The 11,913-nt window shown below is 43.4% G+C and overlaps 1 protein-coding gene across 1 annotated transcript; it reads right to left on the reverse strand.

The window, feature by feature from the left end:
* Nucleotides 1-3,381: 3,381 nt before the first annotated feature.
* CTSL (cathepsin L) lies at nucleotides 3,382-8,591 on the reverse strand. Its single transcript, XM_018072861.1, has 8 exons — nucleotides 8,479-8,591; nucleotides 7,903-8,038; nucleotides 7,436-7,558; nucleotides 7,198-7,353; nucleotides 6,630-6,854; nucleotides 4,906-5,074; nucleotides 4,591-4,708; nucleotides 3,382-3,794 (listed from the first exon to the last, which is right to left on the reverse strand). The coding sequence occupies exons 2-8, from the start codon at nucleotides 8,026-8,028 to the stop codon at nucleotides 3,695-3,697; spliced, it is 1,017 nt and encodes a 338-aa protein (XP_017928350.1). The 5' UTR covers nucleotides 8,029-8,038; nucleotides 8,479-8,591; the 3' UTR covers nucleotides 3,382-3,694.
* Nucleotides 8,592-11,913: the final 3,322 nt, after the last annotated feature.

Below are 11,913 nucleotides of genomic sequence, written 5' to 3' on the forward strand. Positions count from 1 at the left end.
AAGGAGATTAATTAAAGAGCAAATACTGCATAACTGATGTTCAGAAGCTAGTTTTTGTGTTGTTTTTTTTTTGAAGTGGGTAGTCCCATTTTCCCATGTCTGTGGTTGTCTCAGAACTACGAGTGCTGTTATGCAGATCACCAGTTAATCAGTCGCTATAGTAAATCTTCACTGATACAATTTATCACATTTGCCTTCCTTGTAAGGTTTCCACAGTGTGAAATGACATATTTTGTCACCACGGTCCTTTGGACTATTTTGAAAATTACTTTGCTGTGTAGGGTGGCACGTGTCTTTACGTAATAAAGAAAATACACGCTCTTCGTGGGGTGGTAAAACAAAGAGATTTATTTCAAATTCGGTGCTGCTTTTATCCCTTAAAACCCTGTGACTTCTTTGACCAGTAAGGTTGTCTATGTCGGCGGGTGCTCCCTCGGGCACTCTTGCTCTGGTACATCCCCTCGTACCTTAGACACACCCCCTACATTGCTGCATGGATTGTGTAGCAGAATAATAAACTTATTTGTTCCATTGTTAATGTGTGGAAATCGATTTAATATTCGCAAAGACAAAACACAATGAACATTAAAAAAAACCCACCAGAATTCCATTCTACTTAGCAGTCACAGATAGGATGAGAAATTGACTGTTTTTAAGGGAAAATAGTTTTCTACATAATAGTTAAGTTCATTTCTCACCAGAGTTCAAAAACTTCAGGTGTAAGTTAAATAATTTAATTTCATGGCTTTCCTTGCCTCAAGAGCACAGACTTTAACAACTGTGAATACACTCAGCAGTTGGATCATAGAAACTACTAAGAGACCTTTAGGACAAAAACTATCTAAGAAGCATCAACACATGGAAATCAAATACAAAACTTTTTTTCTTCCCACATTTAAATAAAACTGCTCATTTGCACAATTAAAATGCTAGCAAACAATGACTGCAGAGGTTTATCACTGTACAGAACTGCCATCTGCCATGCATGTAACATAGTGCTCAGCTCCCATATCGAGATATGCATTAAGACCCCATTAACAACAGTGGCTGTAATTTACACAGGGCCTAAACAGGGCAGTAATTATAGGATTTTTTTCTGATAACACATGTGCACTAGTATCTTTAAAAACAATACATCTTGTAATAAATGCAACTTCAGGTATCTGTAGGAATATAAATACCAAAGAATGCCTTGGAAAAAAATACTGGAACAGCAATCAAAAGCTTTAATTACCCATATCTTTCTGGGAAGAACTCAGAAGCTCTCTATGTCCACACAATAACACGCATTTGCTGTATTTTCAGAAAGGAACAACTTTAAAGAGAGATGACACTTTCCCCAATAGGACATATAAAGTACCAAATGATTCCACAGTCCTATAACAGTACATGTTAAGTAAATGAAACAGCTTTACAGATGATAGGGCCACTGCAATGGAATCACAAAACCAAAGTTAAGGTTGTTCTTGAAATGTAACAGGTTTTAAATTTCTACCAGTGTACTTAACTGCAACTTATACAGAATTTTAGTGTTTACTGTGTCATGTAAGGCAATTCAGGGTGAAGCTGTTATTTAAGAAGACTGTGTAAACATTAAGTGATCTACATGACCTCTCTTACCCTGTCCCTTTCTTGATTATTCCACTCAGGAGAGGATGTTCAGCCAGAACAGTCAGCAAGTTTTAATCCATGCAAATAACTGCACTATCTCACTTTCTTTTTTCTAAAAAATCAGAGGCCGATGCCTCTTTTGTGATCTACATGCCCATTCATGTGCATGTGCTTTGGAAAGTTATTTCCTTTTCACTTCTCATCTGTTTATAAAAACATCTTGTTTTTCCAGCAACTTTTTTTAACCTCAGCTTTTGTAATTAAACACCTCTCCTGCTGCCCATTTTTTTTCAGGAGCTCAAGTCCAAGCAGGCTCTATACTGGTCTCACCCTTTTTTCAGCCAACACAGAAAACAGGTCTCAGTCCAGCTCCAGTTCTAGGGTAGCAAGAATGGAGTTTACATAGTCACTTCTCTGGTACCATTTTCTGCCATATCTCCTGCCTCCCATCTTGAATGTACTGACCGTTGCTGTTTTCTTCTGAATATCAGCCTTTAGAGGACCACCTGTTGAGCTCCACATTAATTTCCTCCATAGCTTCCCCAAGCAGTGTGGATGCTCTTCATAACAGGTTTAGCAAGTCAACTTAAATAGCTACATTCTAACCGGTATTTCTGCTCTGTGGCTTGTTAAATAGCCTCTCGGCTGACTGAGGCTCTTCTTATAAATAACCCAAACTTGTACGGAAATTCAGGTCGAAACAATTCATCTATAAGCAGCATATACACAGCTCAAAATTATAAATTGTTATGGATAACTCATCCTGGTTTTTTCCTTAAAAGGAAGTTTATTAAATGCAATCTTAAGACTTATAATACCCACAATAAGGAAATTAATCTTCCACAAGTTGTGGTCTAAGTGTTCTCTTGTCTGCATGGCTATCAGATTCTGAAAAGATATTGTACATAAAAACCTACTGGCCCATAAACTCAGAACTGGTGCTAGTTACACTGCAGAACTACCTTCCTTAGCCTACAGCCCAAAAGCAAGAGGGGATGCTAGCACCCAAAAACCAAGGTAGGTCTTCCACCCTCTGCTGTTTTTGGTATTACCAATTTGCCATCCTTTGCAGAAACCACTGGTACCCAAAACATACATAACAGTAGTATGTAACAGCTAGTACTCATGCTTCAGCAGCAGAGATAACCTGCAGAGGAGAAAAGGAGGTACAGGGAACAGTATAAGTTACTTCAGTTAAGTCAGCCAGCATATATACAGGTATTAAACAGAGGGGCCCAACTTCACTTTCCACAGGGACATAATTTCTCCCCCACGTCCCTTCTTTTTGCAGCTGAAGCTGGTACAGGTGGGAAAGACAGTATTTCGTGTCCTGCATCATTTAAGAAACAAGCTCTTTGAACACTCCAGGTGTGCTTTGTGTGTTCCTGCTCTATCCTATAATGCTCAAAAGGATATAGCCACTCAAACTATACCAGTGTGGTACTTTGAGGCACCATTAAGAAAACACTGACAGAATGAAAAGCAAGTGAAGATCAGATGCTTCATGCAGAAGATGACAAGACTGAAGATCTTTGTTATGAGACACAAAGAACCAGAGATATTACTATTTTTCCGCTTCCCATTTTAAATAATATGTAATAATCCATAAATAATAAATCCTACACTCCTTTTCATAACAGCTATTAGCCATTCCCAGATAGTATTGCATTTTAGTGACGAATGAAGACGGGCACACATATAGCCTTCAGCTCAGAGTATGATTTAGGATGCCTGTTCCCAAGTGAAAAAAACACAGACTAAAAAGCCAAGTCATCTGTACACAGTGGAATTTAAGTATTTATTTAAAAAGTAAACCTTTGGGCACATTGCAATTTAAAAAAAGGAAAAATACAAAGAATCTATTGGATTAAGCAGTCAAAAGCCAGCAATATTACAAGCTGTTTACATACCAACATTTACATTAATTTAAAACAAGTGGCATGTCACCAACATGTAAAATATATTTCAAAAGGTTAAAAAAATCAAGTTGAGTTTTGAAAGACACAAGTCTACCACATGTGTGAACATGGGTTTGGTCATTCAGTTTAAATCCCCTCTTGTACTGAAATGTTCAGTCTTCAAATTAAACAAGTGGATAGCTAGCAGCTGTTGCTATTCCACAGTGGTTCTTCCTGTCCTTGGCCATGTAGATATATCCTTTGTCACCCCACTTCTCACCCCAGCTGAAAACAAAAGCAAAGGGTTTGTTTATATATTCAGAAGATACTTATTTACTCCCCCAATGTTTAAACTGAAAACTGCTGCCTTCCACATTTATGGAGAAAAATCAAGATAGCTGCAGCCAAAACCTAAAGTGTTTTCCAGCAATTAAATGCATGTTACAGAAGAGGCACCCCAAGCTCACAGAAATTAAGGACACAGCCATTCTCTCACTAGGTAGTCACACTGAGGTGCAAATTTTGGTTACAGATGCCTGAAGCTCAGACTGCTCCCAGCCAACTTTAAGGGAAGTCAGAGATTGCAAGCAGCATTTGAGGGTGTGCTCCAGTAATGCTGAGAAAATGAGGCAAGCTCATGTGATGTGCCCTTTGGCATTACTTTATTGTCTTCCCCCAACTTAGGAGCTAATTAAGTTCAGGTGTTATCCTACTTCAGACAAGTGAAAAGCACTCTGCTTTCAAAAAAAAATAAATCCATTACACCCCCACAATATGGTTTCCTCCTGCTCCCCTCTGCCCCACTTCTTTAATGTCTAACAAGCTGCACAAGTTGTTTCAGTACTGACCCTCCTTAAATTAACTGAAAAAGCAGAAGACTGAATTTGCCGCTTTGGGCTTACTTTATTAGGCTGCCATCAGTGTGAGTTGGATTTTACCTTTGTTACAGAATACAATCTGAAAACAGTCTCCAGATTTTCCACACATAGGTTTTTAACTGCTGTAGTCTCCCTACCTCCCCCCCAACAAGTGACAAACTACCTTCCCCTTCTCTCCTGGGTACATGACAGACAGATCTTACCTGTTCTTAACAATCCAGTATTTCTTCCCATCTACATCTTCCCCCTCAAAGCCATAACCTACAACCAGAACACCATGGTCCAAGTCTTCACTGCTGCAATCTGGTTCATAGTAGATACCTGTGAAGGCGTAAGGTCACATGTGAACAAGCTCATCAGCAGAAAACCCTTCCCCCTCACCAGAAGCTTTGTATATTTCAAATTAAATGTTCACAGCCTCTTGAAAGTCAGAGGAAGGAGTCATAAGTGTATCATGGCAGAAACTGAGGGACAAGTACACACGTATGTAAGAGAAATGGAAGTTATTAAATCCTCACCTGACTGATAGAACTGGAATGAAGTATGGCCTGCATCAATAGCAACAGACACTGGACCCACAGCTGCAACTGCTTTCATGAGAGCTCTTTCGTGTCCTTGAGGGATGTCAACAAAGCCAGTGTCATTAGCAGCATTGTATTCTGCCTTGTAGCGACAGTCCTCATCATCCTAAATATAAAAAGCTGTAGTTATTACACAGTTCTCCACTTAACATGCAGGTGAGCACAGAACTACCAGACATTCTGAGACTTTCCTGCCTTGAAAACAAGGGAGTGAAAATGCTCCAGTTGCTTCAGCAGTGCTTTGAAAGGAAAACAGAAGGGGAATACAGAAGCTGCTTCTGAGTTTCTCAGAAGTACAGAAAAATAAAGGACAGTAGAGACACCCCCCCCCCAAAAACAAGAAGCCTTACTGGGATGCAGAAAACCATAATATTCTGGAACTCTGCCCTCTTTGGTGGGCAGGACATATCTTTCCAGGGATGAAAGAAGTCCAGAATGCACTAATGGCCAATGGAAGAGAGCCAAGTATTCATTAATTACAAAGGAATCCCGAAACTGCTTGTTGAGCAAGCACTAAAATCCACAATTTTAGACTATGATAGTTTGAAATGACGTACAGAATGATTCAAATGTTAGTAATTTGTATTACATGATCTTACATTCCAAAAATACATCTGTGTATTTTGTGCTTCTTCACATTACTTTTTTTTTTTTTTTTACAGTAAGCCAAAACTGTTGGTGCCACATGCATTTACCTCAGGAGAGAGGCGAGGCCTAGTTTGGAAGTCAGGTCATGTGAAACTGATTCAAGCAAGCACATCCTTCCCTTACCTGCACTGTAGATGAGTACTAAAATTGTTTTTCCAACTAAAGGAACAGAGTACAGCTCAATTGCTTACTTTTTGTACTTGACAAGTTAGGAATTTTCTATAATGAACTGGGATCTCTAGAACAGCCAAGATTAGGAAAAGTTGAGATTTCAGGACACAGGTGAACAGGAACCCAAATCCAGAGGCTTCTGTGTTGTTCACAACAAACAGCATCCCTATTGCCCATTCAGACAGCACAAAAGAAGCTGCAAGAATAGATCCTCTATTGTGAGCAGAACTCCTAAGTGGCAAAAACCTCAAACCATGTCCTCTCAGGTGATACCACGATTTATTATGCTCTTTTGTCCTCTTATATCTGTTTAACATTTGATGGATCACTAGAGGTATTTTAAAAGTCTGTCCATTACCTTAATTTATGTGCATTTAGTCCAGAAGTAGAACTTAAGGCATTGCCAACAACTGTTACAAAAAAATGACACTAGCAACAAGAATTAGGTGGTGTATAGGTATCAACTCTGTAACAGGTCAACTATGGGAAAAAAAATTGCTTCCCTACCAGCATGATTGACAAGGGCAGGGTTCCTGGTTTGGTGTGGCAACCAAGATAAGGCATGACTTCTGATAGGCAACAATGAGGGGGAGGAATAAAAATATTTGCTCCAGTTTTTCTAACTGGTCTGGCTAGATTTTGACCACAAAGACCAGTGCAGTATGTGATTCCTACTGGGGCTAGTAGTTGTGCTAAGTTATCTTAGCAAAGATGCAACAGGAAGAACAGATTTACTGATCACTATAAAGACATTTTCCTTTCTAGGTATGAGTTTTCCAACACACAGCTTCTCCACACAAAAAACATGACACCAGCAATACAAGTTTAGCTATTACACTTACCTTTGCAGTGTATGGGTAGGATTCCTCAGAATCAATGCCCCCATTATCCTGCACATACTGGAAAGCCTGGTCCATGAGACCACCATTGCAGCCTTGATTCCCTTCAGGGCGAGAACAGTCCACCAGATTCTGCTCACTCAGTGAAACAAGTTTGCCAGTTTTTCTGAAGTGCTGTCCTTCAAGAGCTCCTGTTGTGCTGAAAGCCCAGCAAGAGCCACACTGACCCTGAGGTATAAAATGAAATCACAAGTTGCAAATCCAGACAAACTAGGCAATTATATTTCCCTTATCACTTATCTAAGCAAGAAAGACAAAAGTCACAAGACCAATTTTGCTTGCACACTCTTAACACATACAAATGAAGATGCTGCTGAATTCTGAGACATTTAGTACAGAAGTCCTAAAAAGTCTTAAAGAGGTACATCAGTTTTAACAAAATGGTACTTAATCCAGTAAGCTTGTACTAGGCTTCATAAACAGGTACACAGTGTTTTTCCTCTACGGAAGTAGAAGTAGCATTCAGGAAACTCGACCTGTAACTGGTTAGAAATCCACCAACAGATAGTACCTGGTCTTTAACTGGAGTTACATATCCCTTCTCTCGCCAGTCTACTGATCTTGGTACTTCCAGGAAACTGGGCTCAAGAAACTGGGATCCTCTGTACTTTCTTTCTGACTTCTTGTGTACATAACCATTCACCAGCTGTCTGAACTCCTCAGTTGTCTGAAAAACAATTCAATATATGCATTCATCATCTATTAAACACTACCACCTAGGACAATACATTTCATGCCTCTATACGTACCATGTCACCAAACTGATTCATTCCCAACCTGTAGCTGTGTTTTCCTAATGTGTGATCCAGATTATGGAGTTCAATCATTTTCAAGTTCTTCTCCCACACCACTCTCCTCCAGCTCTCCTCTCTCTGAGGGGCAAAAAACCAACATACTTCAGAGAGGCAGTCCAAAGTTCACTTCTATGACAACGAGCTTTGTTAAGGCTCCCGTACTCGGGAAAATTTAGACTACTCGAATGGGAAATCTGAACACTCTTTAAGAGGTGGTCTTTTTGCCGCGTTCGTAACAAAAAGGAGTATAGTGCAGCTGAGCCGATGCACAAGCACAGGAAAGGGAGCTGAAAGAGGGGGACTTATCCTTCCCACGCGCAGCCCACAGCCGGCGCCGCAACAAAGCAGACATGACTCAGCTGGCGGGGCCCAGCTGCGTGCGCTCAGTGCTGGCCCAGCCGAGCACAAACCCCGGGGCTCACCTCATGGTAGTCCTTGTTGTGCCACGACTTCCACAGCTGCCAGTGCCCATCCAGATCGGGGTCCAGCCTCGGCGCACCGAGAGCCAGGCCCAAGCAGAGGCTGAGCGCAGTTAGGAACGGGTTCATGCTGGCAGATCTGCCGGGGACGGAGGAAGAGGGGTCAGGCAGGGCTCCCTGAGCTCCACAGCTCCAAGCACAGAAGGGGAGCCGGACCCGCGGCCGCACCGCGCGCCCTCCGCGCCCCCACCACACGCTCGGCAGGGCCGAGCACCCGCGCACCGCCGGCCACCCCCGCCGCGCTGTAAACAAGCTCGGTGGCGCGGGGCCGGGATGCGGGCGGGCAGCCGCAGCCCCCGAGGAGGCGGCTGGAATGGCGGCCCCTTCCCGGCAGGACAAGGCCCCCACTGCGGGACAAGGACAGGGACAGGGACAAGGACACAGCCGAGGCCAGCCCCCCCCGCCTCGCAGCCCCCCTCCCCCCGCCTCGCAGCCCCCTCCCCCCGCCTCGCATCCCCCCGCCTCGCAAGCCCCCCTCCCCCGCCTCGCAGCCCCCTCTCGCTCGCTCCACAGTGCCACCTCTTTACCGACAGACCACCCGATCCGACAACGCTCCCTCTCTGCGGCCCCTCTTATCCCCGCCGCGGCCGTGCCCGCCCCGCCGCGCCCATTGGCGGCCGGTCCGGTCCGCACCTCCCGCCGGGCCCGGGGCGGGGTCTGCCCGGGTTTACCCGCAACACCGCGGGACCGGGCGGGGGGTTCTGGCGGGCGATGCGGGGTCGCCCCGGGACCATTCCGCACCGCCAGAGCCGCTACTTTGGGCAATGTTTGTCTAAGTATTTATTCTGAGCGCTGTCGGACCGGAGATGGCGGCAGCACGCTAAGCCTGCTGGAATGTAACCCGGGGGAACTTAAAGCGGGCAGCTGGCAGAGCGAAGGAAAAACAAAGTCTGGAGGTAAAGAGACATGAATGGCGGATGCTGGCAGCCCCAGCCCCGTCCTCATGCTCCCGGTAATACCTCCTGTTCGGGGAAGGCTGGCGAGGCGGCTCCCGTGCTGCCCTGGCTGTCCCTGGCCCTCGGTCCCTCCGACACGCCGAGCCCCCTCCTTCTCCCTGGGAGAGCTGCTGCCCCTGCAACTGCGCGGCTTTGTGGAACACGGCAGGCAGGGCAGTTTCTCTGAGGCTGCGGCCAGGCAGGTGTGAGTGCACCGTCCCAGTGGCTTGGCGGTGACACTGGTAACAGAAGCATTTCCATGAAAGTCCTTTTTATTCCCCTGTGATTTAATATCTGAAAACTGCCTTTTTTTTTTTTTTTTTTTTTTTTTTTTTTTTGCCATGTGGCTAGTGTTTGTATGCATAGCGTCCAGTAATGGCTACTGGAAAACACTGTGACACCAAGAGTTGCAGCACAGGTGAGATATTAAAAGGCTTACACATGGACTTGTGTTAGCAGTACGCAGCATTGCAATAAGCAGTAGTAGATAAACTTTGATGTTTAACAGTCTCTAGTAGTAGAATAACTGCAAGAGCTATGTGAAGTTCATCCTTAAGCTCTTGTAAAGCCAGCTGATGTCTGTAGCTTACAAACTTGAGAGCATGTATTTAGAGTAAAAAACAGGGTTTGTAGAACTGTTGCACAACAGCAAAAAAAATCATATTATATGAGCTTCTCCATTTTCTGATGTCTCAGTACACATAGTTGTGTTGCTAAAACAAGCAATAGATTTCCTTAGCCAGATTATCTCAGTAGCAGTGTTTGGCCCAAGGAAGCCCCGCAGAGCCAAATACATAAAGATGTGTTGGAGGGGTTGTCTTGTCTTTTCAAAGTACTTGTGCAAGTCTCCTTTCTGTTAGTATCTTTCCACCATGACATTTTTTACTGCATAATCAAGACACATTTGAAGACCTCAGGAGAGTCAGATGAACTTCCTGTAGTTCGATTAACTCATAAATAGGGGTTTTTAGGGCTTGTTTGTTTTTTTTTTGTTTGTTTGTTTGTTTGTTTTGTTTTTTAATGTGTGGCATTTGAAAAGTTTTTACTTAATAGCTTTTTGCTGACATTTTCCGTGCTATCAGATTTCTCAGTTCTGTTTAGGTCAGCTTTGTTTCTGCAATTGTATCTAGTATCAAATGAGCATTGAGAGGCTACAAGTAAATCAATAAACTACAGACAAGGACTTCTTTTCTAAAAGGAAAAGATGTTTAGCTAGCATGACAGGAGGTAAGGTCTAAATTACAGAAGGTCTGGCACCACAAATCACATGTCTGCTGCTCTGTAATGCACCCTAAGATCCACTAAGACAAACTGATACTCTTCTGATGTTACGAGGTCGTATCTCCTTGGGGAAGTTACCATGCAGTCAGCTAGCATGTGATACCACTGTGCTACCTCTCCTAGTGAATACTTTCAGTGCACGTACACACACACATACACAGGCACACACAAGTCCATTTTTACTCTGAAGGTATGCTCACTCTAAAAGTTTAGCTGTACATAGGGAAACCTTAGCTGACAATTTGTTGAAATCCTTGAAGGAGACAGGAATACTTTCACCTTCAGCACATTTACCTAGGCATGTACTGAGTAATAACTGTTGTGTGGATATATCAGTTCCCCAGGTATTTCCTAAGGAAGCCTAGGACCCCAGGTGCAGAACCATGTAAGCATATACAAGGGAAATCTGCACAGCAACAGCCATGGTCAGAACTTGGTCATCACAAAGGTGCCATTTAGAAACCTTTGATAAGAAGCTGGCTTAGGACTACCTCCAAATCCTGGATGCACATTTGCTCTCTGAGAATTGTATTATATTGTTATCAACATAAAGGCTGCCAGTCATGTTGCAGCAGCTGTTCATTATTTCAGCCAAGGTAAAAACACTGTTATTACACAACTACTAGACAGCCCCCTGTCACTGTCGCTACTGCTCCTGCCTGTGCACCATGATGTGTTCAGAAGCCAAACTGCAATTCCAGTGTGATGGTGGTCCGCTGAAGTCAACAGAATAGGGTCAGTGGCAGCAGTTACAGGTAACTGGGCAGATGCTGCTAGAAATAATTTCCTATCAAACTGTGCAACCTTGTGATAGCATGCTGCAGTCACATCAGCTGTAGCGGCCTTTGCTCTGTTGAAAACATCTATGTGGGGACTGAGCAATGCACACCTTCTGGGTTAGCAGAGAGAAGGAGTGAAATCAAGAGCTCCTTCAGTTCCTTTGCTTAAAAGCTTAGCTGAAGCCATGCCATCCAGCCCATAGGAGATCTAGCTAGCCATGCTAATCACAGTAGTCAGAGTTCTGTCTGCAGTAATCTAAAGATCAAAACTTGGAAGCAAAAAGACACTTGCCCATTACTTTAGATCTCTTCCTTTTGGAGGGTAACTTTCCAAACTGCTTTGAAAAAAACCAGCTTTTGAGGAACTCTCTATATGCAAACCTCTAGCTGTTTTGCCAAAGGCAACCACTCTTCTAGAATGTAGGAACACCACCTTTTAATAACTGATCATGTCACCATTGTAGCAGCTGAAGGTTTGCCAATTTCCCTGTAGCCATCAGGCCTTTCAAGCTACCAGATAACAGAGGCTGTGCATTTCTAAATAGTCCCAAGAACTTAGTGTAGCAGTGTGTTGCCTCTGCAGTTGGAGGAGTCAATTAAGCATTGATTTCCAGGGACACATCTCATCAATATGAGATGTACCACTGCACGTTGCAGGTGTGCAGCACAATCCCCCTTTGGAACTGCTCTTCGTATTAGAATCCAGGCTTTTGAAATTTGTTTTGTACGTTTAAATCCTTGCCCTTCTTTATTGTCCTGATATGAATGCACAGAGGAGAGGGCCAATCTGCATATTGGCAACCCAGAAATCAGAGAAGTTAAGCTCCTTTGCAATGGCAGTTGACTTGCAAAGCTACGGGAAGCTGGCAATATGTGAAAAACATCTGAGCAATGTAAACAGAATAAGTTATGTTACACTCAAATGTGACAATTCTGTGTGCACAAGCAGCTGCCACGGA

The sequence above is a fragment of the Manacus vitellinus genome, unplaced genomic scaffold (assembly GCF_001715985.3).
Source record: "Manacus vitellinus isolate BGI_N305 unplaced genomic scaffold, ASM171598v3 scaffold_23_pilon, whole genome shotgun sequence".
NCBI classification, from domain to species: domain Eukaryota; kingdom Metazoa; phylum Chordata; class Aves; order Passeriformes; family Pipridae; genus Manacus; species Manacus vitellinus.

Excerpts from the sequence above, each read along its gene's own strand:
- CTSL (XM_018072861.1), bottom strand. The coding sequence starts at position 8,028 with ATGAACCCGTTCCTAACTGCGCTCAGCCTCTGCTTGGGCCTGGCTCTC. Across the intron at positions 7,354-7,435 it reads TGAATCAGTTTGGTGACATG|ACAACTGAGGAGTTCAGACA; the intron begins GTACGTATAGAG and ends ATTGTTTTTCAG. Across the intron at positions 5,075-6,629 it reads CCTACCCATACACTGCAAAG|GATGATGAGGACTGTCGCTA; the intron begins GTAAGTGTAATA and ends TTTTATATTTAG.